At 64.1% G+C, this 21,198-nt stretch overlaps 1 protein-coding gene and 1 non-coding gene across 2 annotated transcripts in view; both read right to left on the bottom strand.

Annotated features, from left to right (window-relative positions):
- The window catches only part of RASGRF1 (Ras protein specific guanine nucleotide releasing factor 1), a 97,270-nt gene that overhangs the window by 30,837 nt on the left and 45,235 nt on the right, over positions 1 to 21,198 (bottom strand). Inside the window, exons 7-14 of the mRNA XM_040642900.1 lie at positions 20,737 to 20,930; positions 20,421 to 20,530; positions 17,306 to 17,424; positions 15,497 to 15,657; positions 12,339 to 12,402; positions 10,473 to 10,609; positions 8,434 to 8,516; positions 2,990 to 3,238 (exon numbers count right to left, since the gene is read on the bottom strand). Coding sequence (XP_040498834.1) covers positions 2,990 to 3,238; positions 8,434 to 8,516; positions 10,473 to 10,609; positions 12,339 to 12,402; positions 15,497 to 15,657; positions 17,306 to 17,424; positions 20,421 to 20,530; positions 20,737 to 20,930 — 1,117 coding nt within the window. The remainder of the gene's footprint in view (positions 1 to 2,989; positions 3,239 to 8,433; positions 8,517 to 10,472; positions 10,610 to 12,338; positions 12,403 to 15,496; positions 15,658 to 17,305; positions 17,425 to 20,420; positions 20,531 to 20,736; positions 20,931 to 21,198) is intronic.
- Positions 14,820 to 14,982, bottom strand: LOC121105574. The gene has a single exon (XR_005838186.1). It is a non-coding gene; the product is annotated as a U1 spliceosomal RNA (small nuclear RNA).

Genomic DNA, 21,198 nt, shown 5'->3' with positions numbered 1-21,198 from the left:
TCTTGGTGATGGACAGGGGCGGCGGTGAGGAGAACTTGCGGGTGGCGCGTGGGGACTTGGGAGGCTCACCGTACAGAAGCTTGGTGTTCTGGCCGCTGGCAAACAGGAGCTCCAGCGACCTGCGGGGCGGATGGGGGACGGAGACCAAGGGTCAGCGTGGGCCCGGCTGCCTTCCCAGGCCCGGGGACCCCTGTCTCTGGGGGGCTCCGGGGGCAGCAGGACACAGGGGGGCCCGTCCACCTTGGGACCCACACCCACCCGGCGCCGCTTGGCTGAGCGCACTGTGCGGAGCTGCCCAGAGATGCTGAGATCGCAGAGCAGACCCCGAGGCGCAGTGATCTCAAGGGGCCCGAAGGTACGGACAGACAGGCACTCCCGGGCGGGGGACAACCTCATCATTTCAGGGACAATAAACCAGTGGTTCCACTTCCAGTGCCGGTTCCGAAGGCCAGACCGACCTGGCGCACGCTCTTGAGTCGTGTTTATAGGATTTAAACCTCTCTGAGCACCCACACCCAGGATCAAGGGGAGCGGGGACTCGAGGACACAGCCCCCGTTGGCCTCGTGACCTCACTCAGCTCAGACCTGGGCTCTGCCAGCTCAGGACAGCTCTGCCCCAGATTCTGTGCTGAGTTCTGCACCATGCGAGCCCCTCCATCAACAGGCGTGCACCCTTAGCCCAACACTTCCCAAAGGTTGTTTTTGGGGGGATGCAGGTTTGGGAAACATCTCTGGTGTTTTTGCTACGTGTTGCAAGGAAAACCCTTCCTTTCCCACTCCGGCCGGTCGTCCCACTTTGGCTCGATGCCCCAAGCAGCGAAGCCAGTTTCAAGCGGCACACCTGGGACCCCGGCACCTGGGCCGGTCCTCTCAGCAGGCGCATGTGAGTGGACACAGGCAGGGGGCGGTGTGGTGACGTGGCCCGTGGCCAGAGGTCGCACGTGCTCAAGTGTCCCATCCTGTGGTCCAGGCGGGGACGTGGGCTTCCAGGCCAGCAGCAGGCTCTCGTGCACCAGGGCCTGATGTCCCCCACGTGCTCTGACCTCCCCCCGCACAGGTCCTGAGTGTGTTTACAGATGGGGAGGCCGAGTCTCAGAGATCGGACACCTCCCGGCTCCAAACTCCGAGTCCTCTGCCCCCCCACCCGGGGCTCAACCAGCCAGGGGGCAAGCCTGGGGCAGGGAGCGGAACGTGGGGTCTCCCAGCAATCCTGGTCGTGCCCCTGGCTCTGCATGTCGGGGGCCACCCCTCAGGGCCAGGCTGGCAGCGGGTGACACGCACATAATAATACATATAATCGTTCACACGTGTGCAACGTGTCTGCTCTGTGTTCTGCGCGGGACAGACCTCTGGGCCCCCAGGAAGTTCTCCTTAGTTTGCATGTGGGAACCCAGCCCGGCTGGGGTGGTTTGTCCAGCTTTCTTGGGTTGGGAAGGTTCCAGAAGTTCAGAGCAGAGAGATAAGACCTGGTCTGCCCTGATGAGGCCAGAGCAGGAAGACGGTGAGCGCTGGTGTCTGCAGCCCGAGGGACCGGGGCACGGGGCAGCGCTGAGGGCAGCTGGCTGCGCCGGCCGCAGAGGTGGGGAGGGGGAGGGGTGGTTAGAGCTGCAGGCCTCCTGACCCTCCTCACGGCCTGGGCTCTCAGTTTGGAGCAGCTTGGCCTCCCAGTGGCCCTGGGAAGCAGGAGGGACACAGCAGCTCTTCTCCAGGTAGCCCCAGAGCTGGGGCTCGGGCCCAAGTCCCACCCAGGGGGTGCGGGGCATTCAGCGGGGCTCTGAGGCTCAGGATAGGCCGGCCCATCCAACACTGAGGTCTGGGCAGAAAAGGAAGTCACCTGCTGGTCCCTCCCATTTCCTGATGAGTCCCCCCAGAGCAGTGAGGTCCCTCGGGGGCCTGGATCCGGTCCCTGAACTTGGCCAACCACAGGGCAGCCCTCGTGTCGCGGCCTCGCTGTCCTGGTGCTGAACGGGGATTGCTAGCTGCCTTCTCCATGCGTCTCAGCTGGGCTGCAGGCCCACGTGGGATCACTCCCGCACGGCCTCGCTCCGTGCCGGCCTCGCCTGGGTAACTACCAGGTGAGACGGGGTAAAAGGCTTCTGTTGGGTGCCCGGCCGTTGGACTGACGCTGTGGTTCTGAGGCCGGCTCTCGGGGCTGGCCCCAGGCCTCCACCAGGCTAGCCCTGACCCTGTGATGTGGGCTGTGCCTGCCCTTAGAGTTCTCACCTGGCAGGGACCCAGGGCTCGCGGTGACCCACCGGGCCCCTCGAGGCTTGGCCAGAGCTGGGGGTGGGCGGTTGAACAGCAGTTGGAGCAGGGCAGCAAGGAGGACAGGAGGAAAAGGAGAGTGAGGGCCACCCTGCCCGCTACACCGACTCACAGACGGGCCCGCGAGTGCACGTGACCACCCAGGGCCCTGGCTCAGGCCCCCATCAGCCCCAGACTTCTGGGGCCCGGGGGCGAGCCTCCGGGCCTCTCCGGATCCCGGCTGGCCCAAAGGCAGGGCTGTGCTGTGGCGCTGGGGTGGAAGGGTGGCCTTGACGTAAGGCCAAGGCGGCCTGCCTTCCACACGCCGCACCAGCCCGCGTGTGCCCAACGGGGCTCCCTCTCTCCACAGCAAGGTGGGGTCCCGGCAGGGAAGGGCTGAGGCTCTCGGCCTCTCTCCGTGTCTTCCACCCCTCCCCCCGTCATTCCTCCCTCTCCCCTTCTTTCTGAAATGGGAAGGGGGGAAGCCCTGTGCTTCGGGGAGAGCCGCGTGCACCCTCGAGACGCCGCCCCACCCCAAGAGCCCGCGGGCAGAGGGGCAGACAGCGGGGCCTGGGCCGGTCAGCCCTCCCGGCCCCCGTGCAGAGCACTGGCTGGTTCCTGGGGCGCCCACATCCCCCCCGCCCCCGCCTCAGGTCGCAGGCTCTGCAGCCACCTGAACCCCGAGCTCGGCTTCCCTCCCGGCCTGGAAGGCCCGGGGCCGTCGGGAGGGGGAGGCTCTGCCCACCTGGCGGGGATGGCGCTGATGGGCTTCCTGTAGATGGTGATGAGCTTGTCCAGCACCACGACGGCCGTGGTGAAGACGCGGTAGGAGTGCAGGAAGGTGTTGAGGAAGTCGATGCTGAGGAAGCGCAGGTCCGTCAGCCGCTCGAGCAGCCGCCCCACGCTGGCGTAGCGGATCTGCAGCACTTTGCAGGAGTTCATGGTCTTGCTGAAGCGGATGTCCACGTCGTCGCAGTACAAGGAGGCGTCGGACCTGCGGAGGGAGGGAGGGCCACGGGGAGACGGGGTCTGGACCCGCGAGCCCACGACCGTCTCCTGAGCCGTCGCAGTCTCCCCGACGCGCCACAGCCGCGGACGGGCGGACGGGCGGGAGGACGGGCTGCCGGAGGACTGGCTGGCCTACTTGGGGGACAAGCAAAGCGCGGGAGGGCGACACGGAGCAAGAACGGGACGCGGGTTCTAGCTCCTGGCAACAGCCCACGTACGCGACGTAAAACTCCTAGAAATTCTGGACAGAACGTAACAAACTTACAAGTAACGTGTTGCTGAGATCACAGGAGGGGGGTCTGTCCGCACACGTTCAGGGCACCTCTGTTCGTAACCGCCCCGAAGTGGAGGCCGCCCGGGGCCCGCCCGCGGCCGAGAGAACAGCCAGGCGGGGTGTGTCCACGTGGGGAGGGTTGCTCGGCTGGAGAGGGCACCGCGCACGGGGAAGGGCCCAGCGCCGCGGGTCTCGAGGACACACCAAGCGAGCGAATCCAGGAGCAAAGTCCGCACGCCGTACGTCTTCATTCTCATGAAATGTCCCAAACAGCCAAGTCCACCGACACAGACAGCAGGCGCCGGCCGCCAGAGGATGAGGCACTGACCGCTGACACGCGTGGGCGTTTGGGATGATGGAAACTTCCGCAATCAGGCGGCGGTGAGGTTTGCCCAACACACTGACGCGCTGAAATCCCGAACTGCACACTAAAACGCTGAGTTTTATGCTACAGGAATTACACCTCAGGAAAAACCGAGCAGAGGCTAAAAAGCCGTAAGGGAAATTGCTAGTGGCCAAAAATGAAGAGGAATTTGGAAACCAGTTGATGCTTTCTGGGTCTTTGGGGCATTGGCTGCTGGTGGATACGGAGCTCCTCGGGTTTCCATAAGGAACGGCAGGGCTCCGCGCCCGATGGGGGGAGGGTGTTGGAGTGAGACCCCCACAGATGGCTGAGGCCCTGGACAGTGGCCTCGAAAAAATCTACCCACTGGGAGAGGGAGACGGTGAGCGTCCTGGTTTAGCCCCGGCTCCGGGGAAGGGAGGACGGGGCACAGAGTCTCCTGAGAACGTGCTATGTGCTCTCTCCGTGGCCTGGAAATACAAACACGTACCACGTCGTGGCCTGGGAGCCCCAAACGCTATGAAGAGGAGTCCCAGGCTGTGGGCCCCCCAGGGCACTGGGCCGCCTGGGCCTGCAAGATCGTCACAGATAAATCCCCCGAAAAATGAGCTCACCAATCAAAATTAAGAGCCATACAAGGATCAAGCCCCCAGGGGCGGCAGTCAGCAGACGGAGCACATCGCTGAGTTATGTCCCTGGAGTCTCGTGTTTTCTGACAATCCGACTATGTTTTCCTACCTGTGATTTTTCCCACTGGCAGCCCACCCACAGCTGTCCTCCCTTCGGCTCAGGATGAAGCCAGCTTGCCACAGCCCTTGCCGAGGAACCTCCAGCCTGGGCAGGGGTGGGAGGGGGCTTCCTAGCAGCCCCGTCCCTTCACCATGCCGGCCTCCGCAGGGGAGGTCCTGCCTCCCTTGACTCCCCCTCAGCTGCCTGTTGGAGTACGAGGGTGGGTCTTCAGCCAGCACTAGATGCTGGGCCTCAGGTATCTGACTGAAAGTAAGACCCTCAGGGCTGGGCAGGTGTCCTGGACCGGACCGTCCAGAGTCCCGCAGGCGGGGTGTGTCCACGTGGGGAGGGTCGCTCGGCTGGAGTGGGCAGAGTGATTGCTGCATGGTGTGGGATCCCAGCAGGAGCTACCCGCTTTTCTGGGACCTTCCATGTTGGATATGGTGGGGGGACGTCTCCGTCCTTCCACGCCTGGGCCCCAGCGTGTCCAGCCCTGGCCCGGCATCCTCACCAGGACCGCCGGACCCCTCTGGCAGCTGTTTGCTTCTAGCACCTTCTCTTCGGGCTCCTTCTGCGTCTGGACGGGTAGAGAAGGCTGGACATCCCCCCATCCCCCTTCTCCTCTGTTCCGAACTGGCCGCCACTGTCGGTCACAGGGCCTCTGTCCACTGTGCAACCCCATCCTGGACTTCAGCTCCTGCCAGTAAAACGGGAGACTGCCCCAAAGGGACACCTGTTCCGACGACTCCCTCGCGGGCGGCCTGAAAGAGCGCTGTGGCCGTTAGCAGCGTCTGCCGCGGCTTCGGACCGTGTGCCAGGCCTTTGCCGGCCCTGTGGGAACGACGCCAGCAGTCCCGACTGTAAGCTCAGCCCGGCTTCTCTCTTCGCTCTCGTCCACGCTTCTGGACGGGAGCTCCAAGCGCATCCCGCCTCCGGGCGTCGCCGGGCAGCTGGGCTTCCGGGGAGGGCGCGCCACCTCAGGCCACCGTCCTTGAGGCCACACGCTGGGGCCACTGTAGCGCCCTGGAGCCTGGGGCAGGTGCAGTGAGAGTCCTCAGAGCTCTGCGTAGCTGCGGACCCTCCTCTCGCCCATGCCCACCAGCATCCACGCGCCAGAGCGCCCGACAGGCCGCATCAGGAGGCAGCTCGGGACGTCACGCCTCTTTGTACTGCAAACCCCGAATCAGGACCTTCCTGACTCCGTCTGATGTGGGGACTGTGCCAGGAGCGCGGAGGCTCCTGGGCACAGACACAGGGAACGACCCCTGCCCACTGGCCATCCAGACAGGCCTGCGGTGTCCACGCGCTCCCTGTCAGAGCGGCGACTGGGGTTCCTGCTACCGGCCGGTGGAGAGCCTGACTCCTCGCCTGTCATGTTACCCTCCTCTGACTCCTGCCCTGCTCTGCCCCGTCGGCTCACGCTGCAGATCGTGTAGGAAATCCCAACCGGGCCGTGCAAAATAGAGGAACCTCCAAGCAGGACAGAGGAGGGAGCCAGCAGCGTGTGGGACACGCGGACACACACGAACTCAGCGGAGCGTACGAGTGCTGAACGTGCAGAGGATGGGAGGACCCGGTGGACACCAAACATTCAGGACACGAGGTGTCTGAGGCACGGGGACACCCCGTGCTCATGCCTGGAGATACCCCATCTGGCCCTTTACCCGCTGCCTGGGGCCAGGCACATTGGCCGGGACGGCTTGGCCAAGACTGCAGGTGTGCGGCCGGCCCAGGGGCTTTCCGCAGGTGGGCCCACCCGGTCAGGCTTCCACGCTGGTCCTCGCAGCCAACCACGGGCGAGGAAGGCTGAGGGGGCCAGTGGTGCCGTGTAACCAAGTGTGACATCCACTCCAGCCGGGACCACTGGCCGTCTCAGTCCCCGCTCCTCACGCACGTTCAGAACCGACGCCCTGGACCGTGAATAAACTCCTTCCTGGGGTCTGTGAGCCTTCTTGTCGCAGGACCTTCGTCTGGGCGAGTGGGTCTGACAGTGAACGGGGAGGCCGGTCACCTCCCACACGACACGTGGCTCTGCGGTCCTGCCGCCCTCGGGGCTAATTACCATCCCCAACGCACACACGTTTTCCTGTCTCTGCACCTTTGTTCACGCTGTTCCCTCCCCCAGAGCGCCCTTCCCCTCCAGCATCCTCACAGTCGGCTCTGGCGTCCCCTCTCTGGGGCATCCTCCCCACCGTGCCAGGGGCCGACGCCACTTGCCTCTGGACCCTCTCAGACTCACGAGCGTTTCTCTCACTAACAGATCAGTGAGGGCAGAGACCAGGCCTGGTTGCTCTGCTCCCCCGGCCCTCGCAGGACGAGGACACCGCGCACAGCCACTCCTGCCTGAGCCTGGGGCTGGCAGGTCCTCACATGGCCACGTCGGTGTGGACGTTCCCTTTCCTCTGTCACTGTCAGAGTCTAGAACTCGCTATTCTTCCTTCACGGGCGACACCTAGCTCACTTTGTCGCCTCCATGTTGCGTCCTGGGCAGAAAGCGAGTGGGCGCCCGCCACACGTTTAACCGTGATTCCACACGGGACTGTAATTTTCTCGTCAGAACAAATCCACCCCGTGCCTCGCAGCATCTGAGAAAGTCAGGGCGCCAGCGCCACCGAGGGAATTCAGCTGGCTTTGCGCTCCCGCCGCCAGGGCTCAGGCCCGCCCGTCTGCTCGGGAACACGGGCTCGGCCCGCGCCACGGTGCGCAAAGACCGCCTTGGGACGCTGGGCTTCGTTCTGTGAGCCTCCCGAGTGGGTCGTGGGCAGCCTCGCCCCGAACCGCAGGAACAACGCTAGCTCTCTGTCCAGGACACAAAACCACAGACGCGGCCTCCTCCTACCCCCACGCAAGACGACAAACCCAGGAGGCCAGTAGGGAGGGGTCATCCTCTCCCACTTACAAGTGAGACATCTGAGCTCAGAAACACCGCGCGGCTCGTCCGCCATCACGCACACAGCTGCAGCCGGGGACCTTCACGGTCAGGCCCTCCTCCCGATCCCGCCAGCGCTGGCTGTTCAACTGTGCGCTCACGGAGCCCAACAATACCTCGCTTGGTATCCAACCAACCCTGCCTTGGCTTCCCGGACCCGTCCACACCGTGGGGCCGGGTGTGGCGCCTTCACGCACCGGGCTGAAGAATGCACCTGTCGCTCCCCGAGCGCACCCTTGAAGCATCATAGGCAGCGGGTCCCCCAGACCCACACCTCCAGGTTCGGGTCCCGGCACCGCCCAGGCTCCGAGGTCAGAGGTCCGGACAGAGGCCGGAGAGCCGCGGGGCCACCCGGATGGGGCAGGAAGGAGGGCGAGGCGGGGGCAGGAGAGCACGTCCGCTGGTGGAGAAGCAGGCCTGGTGCAGCCCTGGAGCTCTGACCGCGGGCTCAGCGGATGGCCACCCCCTCCCCCCCGGCCCTTGCGGTCACTCGGACAAACACCGTGGCCCCGGAGCCCGTGTTTATGAAGTGTTCTCATTTTGTAATTTGGAAAAAAAATAGTTACTAAAATTAACGCATAAAGTTTCATCCTGTTACCATTTAAACAGCCGACTACAAAAATCCATGTTTTAAAAACAACAAAAACGGAGCTGAAGTCCTCATTCAAATACACGTTAACTTAAAGCAAACAAGCACACAGACGCCCCCGAGCCCTGGAGATGGAGCCTGGCGCCTCCGGAAGCCCTGTGGCTGGAGGACCCTGTGCCCTGCTGTGGCCGTGGCCGTGACCGGGTCGCGAGCCCGCCGGCTGTGGCTGTGGCCATGGCCATCTCCAGGTCGTGAGCCCGCTGGCCGTGGCCGTGACCGTGTCCGTGTCCGGGTCGCGAGCCCGCAGCGGTACTTACTTGATCATCTGAGGCACGGTGACCTTGGAGTTCTCCTCAAATGCATTCATCATCAGCCCGTTGCACCGGATGTTATCCACACACTAGAAGCAGAGAGGGGGCCCCAGGGTCAGAGCCGCGGCTGCCACCCGGGGCTCCACCGCAGCTGTGCCCAGGGAAAGCTCGCGGGCCCAGCCTGACACGGGGTCCTCACGTGGGACCGTCGTCCTGGCAAGGGCAGGTGGGCCGCAGCCTCCCGTCACTCCCACCAGAGGCCAGCTCCTACTGCAGCGACCTTTTGCGGACTGGCCTGACCTCCCTGGGCCTTCCTGTCCCTAACTTGGAAGCGGGATGATGCCAGCCTAGCTGGGCTGTTGGCAACAGGGGCGCCCGCCCTGGGCGCTCTGTTGCTGACCTCTGGGGTCTGGCGTGAAGGGCCAGGTCAGGCCCGCCGTGGCCGGCATCAGCCTCCACGCCCCTGCGCACATGGTCCCGCACCCTGGGTTTTCTGCTCAGCCACGGCCATACTCTGGGGCCGCAGACAGTTTCCACATTAAAAACCCCGTCTGGGAGAGGCCAGGCTGCCGTCACTAGGGCAACAGATGCCCACGTTTCACTCCACCTCGGAAAAACTCAAAATCCACATTCTGCTTTGAATAAGAAGTACCCCCAAAATGAAAAGTACACCTTTGGGGGGATCCTTTTACCTCTCCCCGCCCCCGCCCCCAGCCTTCACATCTTTGCCGCCGGCGCATCTCAGCATCTCAGCATCTCCTGGTTTTGAGGACGCGTGTGTCGGGGGAGCTGGCAGAGGGGCTGGCCCAGGGGGCGGCCCATCCAGTCTGTGGGGGACAGTGTCCCGTCAAGGCCAGGCCCCCTTTCTTTGGGGGGGGTGGTCTGTCAGAGGGAGGGTTCCTGCTCCTTGCACTTCCCGGCTCGGAGGCTCCCTTCAGCTCTGGTTCTATCAGCAGCAGCGAAGGCAGGGTGCCTGGCCGTGGACAGGGGTCCCCGGAGGTATCGGGGGACCTGGGGGAGGGCGGAGGGCCCCCGCTGGTATCAGCACTGTTTCCTAGTTTCTGGTTTCCCGGTTTTCTCTGGGGCGCGCTGGGAGCCCCGAGAACACGTGTTAGTACGCAGAGAGTGCAGACGGCCGCTACGCGCTACCCTGACCTGCCTCGCTCTTCTGGCATTTCCAGACGGGCAGGCAGGCCAGAGGGTTGGGGGAGCGGGCGGTCTGGGCATAAAAAACCAGGGAGTGGGGCCCACCATTAGATGGAGCAGAGCTTCTCCCCCAGGCCTCGCGGCCCGGTTGGGGGGGATCCCAGCTTTGCTGTCCTCTTTCTCCCACCGTCCGCTGCTCCCCTGCACGATCACCCAGGGTGCAGAGGGCACGCCGCAGGCAGATGGAGCTCTTCTGCGAGGGGACAGGGCTGCGCTAACTCAGAGAGAGGCCTGTGTCTCTCTCCGGGGCCACGGACAGCCTCTTCCAGACTCACGTCTCCGCCCTGGTCCCACAGGAGCCCCCAGCCCTCTGGGTCTGCTCACCGGTCCCTGGGAGGTCTGTGCCTCCCGTGCGTGCTGCCCCAGAGGAGCGTACCACCCTAACACGTGCGCAGGCAAAGACCGAGGCGAAGCCTTCTCTCTGTGTAGCTGACACTAGGCCTTGCAGGGCCCTTCCTGCCTCTCCAAGCTCTGTGATGTCCAGCATCCTAGCATGGTGCTGTGCAGACTTTTCTGTGCGTGCCAATGTCCTGGGGCATTCGTGCTAAAAGGTGGATTCCCAGGCTTCGTGCCCGAAATTTGCATCTAGGAAGTCTGTAGGGAGCCCCAGGGGAGCTCAAGCATCTGGAGTTTTAAAAATTCACTGTAGGATATGATTCCAGCTGCAAGGAGTTCCCCACCCAGACTCTGCCAACAGGAGGGGACAGCTGGCCTCAGCCTTGGCCGGGGCTGGACCCGGAGGACACTTGCGTCTTTTCCGTTAGAACCCTGTCCCCAGGGTCCCAAGAGCTCAGGCGGGAAGGGACCGCATGCTTCCAGGAACAGGTGATCCCACTGACCTGGCTGATGTCACTGGTCCACGCCGCCTTCTCCTGTCTGGACGAGGCCACGAGGATGACCGTGAAAGGCGGGGAATCCTTGGGCTCAACCCCGATCTTAAAATCCAAGTGGTCTATGTCTTGGTTGGATCCTTTGGCTTCCAGTTGCAAAACATGGAGTTAGCAGAATGAGCGGGGCCCTTTCTAAGCTGGGAAACATCTTAACGATGCCCTCGCCATCTCACCTGCGGGAGAAGGCCCCGCAGCGGCCGGGCACCGGGCCCCTCGCTACCGGCAGAACACCCCCTCTGCCCACGGTGAGGAGCCCCCACTCCAGAGATGAGCAAAGGCTTGGAATGAGAAGTCGCTCACGACCACATGGGGCTGCCCAGCGGCAGAGCCGGGGGTGGGGGGGGTCGGCCTCTGCCCTCATTTCGCCAACGGGCAGCTGAGGTGCCGGGCGAGGACATCGCAGAGACGCGGCAGCCGTGGTGAAGCCAGAACTAGAACCAGCTTCATGCTGGGCCTGCCCACCCCACCCCCCCGGTCATACCGGGGCCAGAAGGGGAACCTCAGCTCGTCAACGTTTAGGGGCCGGACTGGACATTCAGCTCAGCGTAGAGCCCCCCAAAGCCAAAGTATGTTCTGGGTATTTTTGTTACTGTTCCCAACCTGAGAACTTCCTGGAGCTCTTGGAAGCTGTTTACTGGGGAGGCTAAGAGCACGGTGTATGGATGCCTTTCAGGGTGCCCGCGTTAACTGGGGGGTACAGCGAGTGGGGCTCTGCTCTGCCGTCGCTGACTACGTGACCTTGGGGGTGCCCTTCCCGCTCTGGCTGCAGACGTCCTCCTGTGCACAGAGGATGTGACCTCTCTGGGACACCACCCTTCCAGTTCTGACACTCGAGAGTTTTAGGGTCTCTGCTGGGCACAGGACCCCCTGCTCTGGGGTGGCTCAGGGATGGGACGGTGCTGGCTGCTCAGAGAAGTGGGGTGTCTGCGTGTGAGGGTGCTGAGTGGGGAACATGTGGGGCCGGGCCTCCACCTCCCTTGGCCCTGGAGGGAAAAGGGCTTTGGGGCCTGACCCTTCCGCTTGAGTCTGGGCTTTTCCGTGGCCCAGCTGTGGCCAAGATTAGAGCAGGTCAGGCCACCAAGAGCCCTCCAGGTAGATGTTACACGTTTGTCCTTCCCTTGGGGGCTGCATGGCCCGGCTCCCAGGGCAGGGGCAGGAAAGGTTGACCGGGAACGTGTGTGTGTGAGTGTGGACGGAGCCCCACGCCTCCCGCAAACCCCGTGATCTGAGGTGGTTCAGACGCAGCCCTGCTCTGAGGCACCCCAGTCTGGGGAAGGGCAAAGATGCAGAGTCCTGTTGGGGTCCTCCCCCAGGTAGGGTGGGGGGGCAGAAGGGACACGAGGACCAACGTCAGCCCGATAAACAACAATAGTGACTCTACCCCCCTACCCCCACTTAAAATAATGAGCACATTCCCCAGTGACGCCCGGGCAGGGAAATTCCACAGAACCCCCTCCCACCAGCTCACCTCCCACCTCCCCACCAGTCCCCCTCTCACTGGAGGACAGAGCCGTGCTGCCCTGGCCCTTTCCACATGACCCAGGGGAGCCACCGTGCATGGAACCCCTGGCCACGTGAATGATGGGTGCTCACGGAGGGTCTGTGACCCCCAAACCGAGCGGGGCCACCATGTCCAGGGGCCCGAGAAGCGTGGAGGGAACCGGACGGTGGATGGGGGCTCCCACCTGCCGGCTGGCCTTGCTGGGCACTCTGACCGCCGTACCTCAGTGCCCTCCCTTCCCCCCAACAAGACGGGCCGGGGCGAGCAGGTGTCGGCAGAGTGCACGCAGGCTCGCGAGCAGCTCGCACACCTACCGTCTTCCTCTGTGCTCTCTGGGTCCTCCAGCAGGGTGCAGTCGATGAGGGAGATGACCCCGTTCTGAAAGACAGCAGGGCCCACCTCGAGTCAGCAGGGACGCGCGGGGGCAGAGCCGCATGTATGGGGGTGGGACGCGGCCGTACAGGTGTGACGCGTATGCACACGTGTGTGCGTGTGTCGTGTTCCCCGTGGGTATCGTGGTTTTCGTGTCGAAGGACATTATCCTCACGTAAGAAGCCCCATGAAATGGATCAGGTGGGACCGTCTCACATGGGCTTCCCCCGAATGAGGGTCAAGGGACATCTGCGGGGGGGTGGGCTAAACCTGCACAGTCCGCACCCCCCAAGTCTGGGCCTCGACTTCACGTTACCAGTGGGGACACAGGGCAGTTGACCGGATGCGTCATGGGTCCTGTTCTGATTTTACAGGTAAGGGATGAGATCCGGTGAGGGGTCTCGCCCGAGGTCACCTGGCCGCTAGTGCTGGGTCGGGCAGAGCCTAGAGGCCTGACCTCGCCCAAGTCACTGGCTGGCTACCAGTTCCGAGGGACACCTGGCAAAGCGCCTCCCCTCCTCGAGTGTGGGAGCAGCTCCTGGGCGTGAGACGCTCCGACACTGTAGTGAGGAACAGTGACCCACGACTGTGGGGGGTGGAAGATGTCGATACCCCACGCCCCTCGGAAGCTGAGGTTGGCTTTCCTCCCCCTCGAGTGCGGGCCGGGCTGGCGGCCTGCTTCTCGGATGGCGTGCACCTCCTGCTTGCTCTCTGGGGGTCCCTCGGACCACGTGTTCTGGGGGAAGCCAACTGCCACGTGGGGAGGCCACCCTGGGAAGGCTGGTGCAGCCCCTGGGCCTGGGCGCCTCCCCGAGACCCCCACCCCCGGCCACCCAGCCCAGGAGCTCCAGGCCGCCGGGCTCGGCCTCTGTGAGACCACGACTGCCATGAGCCACTCCGTCTGGGGGTAACTCGTCACGCGGCGTGGATATGTAACGTAAGAACTGACGGCAGCAGAGACCCAGCCGTGGTGCTTGCAGGGCAGGCTGCCCCCGGGAGGGAGAGCGGGCCTGCAGGGGCGTCCAGGTGCCCCAATCCTGGGTCTTGCTTCTTGCTTTGCTCTTCAGCAGCCTCGGCGAGCCCTCAGCCTTGACAACCCGCAAAGCCCCGCGTTGCTCTGACAGCTTCTTCCTTCCGAAGACCTTGCGGTGGTTTTAAATCTTGCAGGTGTGTCCCAGGGCGTTGGGAAGCGGCCTTTCAGCCTGCAGTTTCGGAGCACAGACCCTGGAGCCAGACGGCCCGCCTAGGTTCAAATCCCCGCTCAGCCACTGGCGGGCTTCTAGACGCCTCTTACAGACGGGGAAGCAACAGTGTCTGCTTCAGCGGGTGGTTCTAGCAGGTGGGGGCACATCAAGTGCATAAAGACGGCGCCCGGCCGCGGTAATCAGTGTGCCAGCCTCGCCGCCGTTATCGTGACGTTCATGACGACGGCGTCAAGCGTGATGACACCTGCACCTGCCGAGCTCGTACCGCGTCCCAGGCGCTGGGCTCGTGCTTTGCACCCACTCCCTTAACCCTCACAACAGGTGAAGCAGGTGTTTTCACTCCCGTGGTGCGGTGGGTAAACCGAGGCTTGGCGGGGGCCCGCCAGTTGGAGCAGCACTTCCGTGTTCTTTACGCTAAGGGACTTCAGAAGCTCAAACACCCCCCACCTCTGGCCGAAGTAAGAGAAAACCCACAAACAGAAAAACACGTGCTTTCAGACTCAGGCTGCGCTCGACCTGCCGCACTGACCACTGTCTGCCGGGGGACGTCCCTCCTGCCCTGAGACAGAGCCTCGCGGCAGAAACCCCGAAGCTGATAAATACGGAGAGCGCCCCCTGATCTGTAGTCTGGTCGACACTGGAGTACTCGCTGTGAACTAATTTCCGCTCGCGCGGCCCACCCGCTAATTTGTCAACAGGCTCACGTGAGTACTTTCCCCGACGACACCGCTTGACCTCGCAGCAGCTCGCGGGACGTTACGGGCCAGGCATCCGGGGTCCGCCTGATGCTCTGGCACCTTCCGGCCCTTTCTGGGACGCACCCTGTTCAGACGCCAGGTCTGCCGAAACACGTTTGCGGGGGAGACCGTGCCCACAGGCACACCTGCTTCGCCTCGACTGGACGCCAGCCGCCTGCGTCCCCGCAGAGGCCCTGCTGGGGACGGTTACCCCTGTGCTGCCAATGGGGAACGGAGGCCGAGACAGGGGCAGGGCCTGAACTCAGAGCTGTGAGATAAGCTCTGTGCCAAGCTGGGGACCAGGAGACTCTGCCCGGAGGGCACCTTATGTACGGCCCGTGGTGTTTGAGCAGACGTGAGGACGGTCCTCCAGGGCAGAAAGACGCGGACGGTAGGAGCCAAGGCCCTGCGGTCTGTGAAGGAGCGGGGGGATTTGAGGTGCCGATTCCCTTTCACTTCCTTCCTTTTTGACCATCAGTCTGGGGGAAGGTGGAGTGCAACCCCCTCCCCCCACCACCAATGATGCAGTCGAGTTTCCCGCATTTGGGGAAATCGCAGGGGTCTGCCATCCAGAGGGCACGGAGAAGCCTCGACCTGGGCAAACCAGCTTCGTGGTTGTGGGATCTCTCCTGTCGGGTAAATGTTCCCCTTCCCTTTTGGGATGGGCCAGTTAGCTGAGTGTGTGGGGTCTCGTGTGGGTTCGCGAGGTCCTGAGGACCGGACCTGTGCCTGAGCCCCTCCGCGGCCTGCGGGTGCCGTGGTGCCGGAGACACCCCGGGAGCGGCCGTCTGAACGCCTTCCGCGTGGAGGCCAGGGAAAGGGTCTGGTGCTGTCTCAGCCCGGCCCTCCCGTGCAGCCTCGCACACGCGTGTGCGCACACAAACACACAAAGGTGCACCCTCAAGGCTTTGTTGGACCCGCGGCTCCTCTGCCAGGCACCAGTGGTTGCGGCCCCTTTGGGGGTCCCGACACCACTCACCCTCCCATTCCCCATGATCTCTCCAGAACTGTCTGCAGCCAGCTGACTCCAGCCCGCCTGTCAAACCAGCACACGCGTGTGCACTCCCGTGTCTCTGAGGCCTTGCGCGCTGTCCGGGCCCCTGGTCAGGGCACTGCCTGCCGTGAGCCCCCCGCGAGCCCAGCCCGAGCGGCCCTCACCTTGGTCAGGTGGAGTTTCCCACCGGAGCCTCTGGTGCAGATAATCAGATGCTTGGAGAACAGGAAACACTGCCGCTCGCCCTCCTTCTTCAGCGACAGAGACCCCAGGCGGCCCCGGGTGATCTTGCCCTTCTCAGACATGGGCACCTGGATGAGGGAGCCTGTGGGTGGAGGACAGACCCTGAGCCCAGCTCCCAGGGCCATGCTCGCCTCTGGCCCAACGCTGGGACCAGGGAGTCCAGGTTCCTGGCAGCAGGTGCGCTAGGCAGGACCCCCCTGCCCCCCGGCCAGGGCCCTGGCAGACGGAGGAGCCCTCCAGGGCAGGGCCCATGTGGCGGGCACGCAGGGCTGGGCTGGGTTCTGGGGGGGCAGCACGCGTGGGGAGCTGGCGCTGGCCCAGACGGGTCAGCACCATGCGTAGCCCTGCGGCCCGTGGCGCACAGACCTAACCAATCGGGCATGGTGTGCTGGCCACGGAGCCAGACGGAGCCCCATCCCAGACACCGCGTGCTGGCAGCAGGAGCCAGGATGAAGCCACTTGCCGCCCCTGCGCTGGCCCCGCCCCTCACACACACGCCACACGCTTGCTTTCCCACCTACACGAGGCCTCCGGGGTCAGGCACACGCACGCCCCCTCCTGCACCGTCCCCCTCCTCGGCTGCCCTCTCTATAGCTCATTACCGTGGCTCCCTGAGCGCCCCCCCCTCCCCGGGCGGGAAAGCCCTTCCTTTCCAGCCCATGAGCTCCTACTTGTCCTTCCCTCCCAGGAAGCCCTCCCTGACTGCCCCCACCCACTCTGCCTCCTGCCCACGTCCATCCCTGCCTGGACCCCTGCCCTGCGTCGGTCTACCCATGACTCCCTGCCCCCTGCACAGTCTGCTTCCAGAGGGTGGGGCAGGTCTTGTCTCGAGGAGTCCCCGGAGCCCAGCGTGGGCCCCCCACAAATGAGGCAGGCGCTAGTGTTGGATGCATGACTAACGAGTGAGAAAGGGCTTTCGGGATCCCCCTGCCTGGTTCCAGGCCAGCGCGGCCCCACGGGAGGGGAGGAAACACTCTGCTTGGGGAACGGGGCACATTCCTGGCCTGTGCGGACACTGCCTGTGCCAGGAGGGGTCCGTCTTTGGGCGTTTCCAGCGCAGGCGCAGGGGTCAGGCAAGTAGGCTGAGCCTGGGGAAGGGCACGGGGGCCACGCGGGGGCTCAGAGCAAAACTCCAAGTGGAGGACGCACGCAGAGCCGGCTGCCCAAGCTGGAGGAGGGCCTAGCAAGCCTTTCTTCTGGTCAGAGAGTCCCAGGGCCTGATAGAAAGACCTCTGGGCATGCAAGCAGAGGCCGCTGCCCACAGAACGCGGGCTCTGGGTGGGGCAGCCCTCAGGTGCATTGAAGCCCTGGCGTCCCCACGTGGGCGGCCAGTCCCTCCCCGCCCCTCACGGGGGCTGTGCCTCCTGGATGCGGATCCCCAGGGGCCAAGGATGATGGGCAGAGGACAGAGGGACTGAGCCACACCACCAGAAATGCTTGTGATCCAGGGGCCCGTCTGTCTGTCCTCGTCCTTGCTCCCTACTCTCTCCCCCAAAACACAAGTCGGCATTTACTAGGGTGCATGACAGATAGGCCAGGCCGTCTGGGAAGAAGAAGACAGACATCTCTGGAGGGAAGGAAGCCGCGCAGGCCCACAGCACCTGTACGTGGACACGACGCCCACAGCCCTGCAACGGCCCCGGGGCACTCCGCAGGCACGACACTGGAGGGGTCCCAGGGGCCGCCTGCCCCCGTGGTGGGGCCAGCTGGGACTGGGTGGGGGTGCGTACCTTGTCTCACGAAGGTCTGGCTGGTGTCCAGCAGGATCTCGCAGCCCTCGATAATCATGCGCTCGATGGCGAGGTTCTTCCGGATGTTCTCCGTCTCGCTCACTTCGTCATGCATTATCCTGCGGGGACAGGAAATAAGTCAGAGGCAGCAGGAGGGGAAGCCAGGCCTCTGGCCAGACCCAGCGGGAAAGCCTGGCTCCTAGGATTCTCGGAGCCTGCAGTCACGAAGGGGAGACGGCCTGCATTTATTGAACACCCACTGTGTGCTGGACACTCTACAGGCAAGTGTGGTCTCATTTTCTTCTTCTGGAAACTCAAGGAAGCAGGCGTTATTTCAGGGAAAAGGAAATGGAGGTTAGCAGTTAGGAAGCAGGTGTGTCTGATGTGAGAGTCTGAGCCATGTGCAACAGAATGGCAGCATGGGGAGGAAGACAGGAGCTCAGAAAACATCCTTTGTTCATTACTCTGCCCCTTATCCCACTACTGGTCTTATTTCCATCAACAAATCAATTTATCTCTGCCCCTGGGCCTTTGCACTTGCTGTTTCTGCTCCTTGAATGCTTGTTATGTGGTTGTTTCCTTAACGCTGTTTGGGTTCTGGAATGGCTGAGTTTGGAGCGCTGGCAATCCAGCTGGCTCAGGGACAGACTAACTTCAGTTTACTTTCACAGGAGGGAAGCAGGCCACAGCATGCCCCTGAGACAACGGACAGCTCTGTCCTGTTCTGACTGCCGCAACACTCCTCTTTTCCAGCAGGTGGCGCCATCTACCTACTTTTAAATAAAAGGGGGTTGGGGAAGAGGCGCCTGGATTTCCAGGGGTCAGGAAGATGATGAGTAATTTTGGGGGGGTCTGGAAGAAGTGCCCCGCCTGCTCCAGGAGAGGCTGATTCCACAAGTTAAGGGCTGGCAGTTTCCGCAGAGACGTTACCCAGCTCAAACCCCAGGACAACGGGAGGGGACACCTGTCAGGCCGGGTGTACGCTGGTGGAATCGGCACCCTGAGCAATTACGTCTCTGGCCCTCAGTCTCCCCACCTGTGGGATCTGGGGGCGAAGATGGGAGATAACCGACGTCTGGCGCACGGCGGGTGCTTCCGTGAAGAGCAGCGATCAGCGCGCTGTAACTTAGACATTATTTTTATCTGTTGTTTCTTCTGGCTATGGGACCCGGGCTTCGCGATGGGGCCTCGGCACCCCCAGCGATACTGTCCTCAGAGCCCAGGCCCCAGCCCGCCTCTGGGAGGGACGTGGGACCCAGGAAGCAGCCACGGGCGATGGGAACCATCCGCCTGCTGGTGGGGATTCTCCCCAGGAGGGCTGTCGTTCGTAAAAGTGTGGGAGGGATTCCAAAGCAGCGAACCTGGTTTGGCTGTGAGACCCGCGTGGCCTGCTGCTGCTGAGACCATGCCAGCCGTGGGCCGGGGTCTGCGTCGGGGACCAGGCTGCACGCGCAGCTGGGGCTCATGCACATGGGGAGCTGGAAGTGGAGCCGGTGCTCAGGGCGCCTGGCGGTGGGGGTCAGGAGGACAGAGGGGCAGGCCCAGAGGCGGGTGGGAGCCAGTCCCAGGGAGGTGGGCGTGTGAGCACAGCTGGGGGGCTGGAAACTCTTGTGGCCCCCCCGTGGGCGGGGAGGGGGAAGGGCTGATGGTGCAAAGACAGGAAAGCCCCCTCTGTGCATTAGGGCTGAGCTCTGGGGCAGGTGCGGGTGACGGGGTGGGATGCCCAGGACCCCGGGAGATGGGAATCAGGGTCTCAGGTCAAGCACGTTGGGCGCTAGGACAGGGCGCCCCAGGGTGACGAGAGCCTCACTGCCTCACAGGGGCCCCCGGCCTTCTCCTTGGGGAAGAGTGTGCAGGATTTGGCTCCCTGGGACTCGAAAGGACAGAGGTTTCGTGAGTCGGCAATCACGACCTGCTAACACGCTTGCCCTGCCCTGGGCCAGCGGTCCTCCCTCTGCCCAGGGGGAGCCAAGGCCTGACCGGCTGCCCCTTGCGGGCCCGGTGACGCCTCTTAGGGCCACCGGGCAGGGCTGCGGTGGGTCGACCCTCCTTCGTACCTTCTGGCACCCTGTCTCTGGGCACAGGGCCCCTCCTCACGTCTGGCTCCCACACGGTGGAGCCCCCAGGGTCGTCTCACCAGTCTCGTGATGACCCCTGGTGTCTCGCTCCCCTGACCTCCATGCCCTGTTCCACTCCGGCCACCTCTGCCACTGCTGTCTAGCTCCAGTCCTCGCAACAGGAAGGACTCCCCTCAAACGGCCCCTCCTGACTTTCCTCCACCCTTCTGGCTGCTCAGCCTAGGACCCTGCAACCCCCTCTAGTCTCTGTCCCTCCATCTAACCTGCCAGACACTCCTGCCGGTTCCACCTTCAAAATGCCCCTGGAATCTGAGCCTCCGCCTCACCCATGGCCGTCTGCCGCTGGCCACCATATCCGTCTGGGTGACGCCTGGGGTGCTGGGAGGCACCTGGGTGCCCAGGTGTTTGGCCTGAGACCCGATCCCTCTCCCCCAGGGTCCTGGGAGCACAGCCCGCTCCTCCACCTGGGCCCCTCGGCTGCTTAGCTTACAGAGGGAAAGCTCCCCTGGGCTCTGGAGACTCGGAGGGGGCAGGTGTGGGGCCCTGACCGGAGGCCCCCAGCTCCTGTCCCCACTGACACCACAGGCTGCTGGCCAGAGTCTCGGGCATGTGGAGCCACAGGGTGGACACAGTCCCACTGGAGGACAGAGGGAACGGCCCCTGTGAGTGTCCTTCTACGAGCCCCCCGTGCCCGGTGCCCACCACCCGCGCCGTCCTGCCCGGTGCCCACCTGGGCTTGAGCCATCAGCGTCTGCTCGTGGGGCTCTGCTTCCCGCTGCCGATGGCTGAGCCCCTGCCTCCGAATCCTAACCTGAACACCAGCTCTTACCAGCCGGGGCTGAAACTCCCGGTGGGGCATCCTCAGCCCCGGCCTGGGGCCTGGCCAGGGGTGGGGGCGCCCAGAGGCCAGGCTCACCTGGACAGCTCCTCCAGTTTGGACTTGGCCAGGGTGGGGGCGCCCAGAGGCCAGGCTCACCTGGACAGCTCCTCCAGTTTGGACTTGGCCAGGGGTGGGGGCGCCTAGAGGCCAGGCTCACCTGGACAGCTCCTCCAGTTTGGACTTGGCGTAGTCCAGGCTGTTGCGCTCCACGTGCTCGTGCGGGGTGTGCGCCAGGAGCTCATGCAGCGTCAGGATGTACCTGGGGATCTGGGGCGGGGTGGAGACAGACGGAGGGACGGAGTAGCAGCACAGAAGGACAGGAAGAGAGAGGGGGAGGCAGAGAATGGCCGTCAGCTGGGAGGACCCCTGGAGCTGGGCCGTCTGGGACCAGAGCCGGGAGGAGCCGGAGGCCGGGCGGGCAAGCTCAGGACCAGGGGCGCCCCGCGGCCCCCCAGCACCGGGCAGGGCGCCACCTGGAACATGGGGTAGGTGAGGAAGGTCTCCAGCGTGCGCTCCTCGCAGTCGGGCTTGGCCTCGTAGTGCTTCAGCAGCTTGTCGAAGTCGCGGTTCTGCTTGCAGTGCGCCAGGATCTGCAGGCTGTACTGGTGATTGCGCACGAACTCCTGGTAGATGTTCAGCATGGGAAGCAGGATGTCGAACAGGTCCGCTGCAAGGGAGGGCGCTCAGCGGGGGCTGTCTCCGACCCCTCCCCGGGGAGCACGGCCCAAGGGAGCATCACCCCGAGGAGCCCCCCGACCCCCACCCCGGGGAGCCCTGGTGAGGGGGGGGGGACGCCGGCACCCCTGCCCCCTCCAGGGCCAGAGGGGCGGGCCCCAGCAGAATCACAGTTGTAGAGACCGGCCCGTCCAGTCTGGCCCCCGTGTGTCAGAGGCCCCCCGACAGCAGGTGCAGAGGGTGCTGCCGTGGCCCCCACC

The sequence above is a fragment of the Ursus maritimus genome, unplaced genomic scaffold, assembly GCF_017311325.1.
Source record: "Ursus maritimus isolate PB19 unplaced genomic scaffold, ASM1731132v1 scaffold_27, whole genome shotgun sequence".
Taxonomy (NCBI): Eukaryota; Metazoa; Chordata; class Mammalia; order Carnivora; family Ursidae; genus Ursus; species Ursus maritimus.
This window is presented reverse-complemented; position numbering and strand designations above follow the sequence as displayed.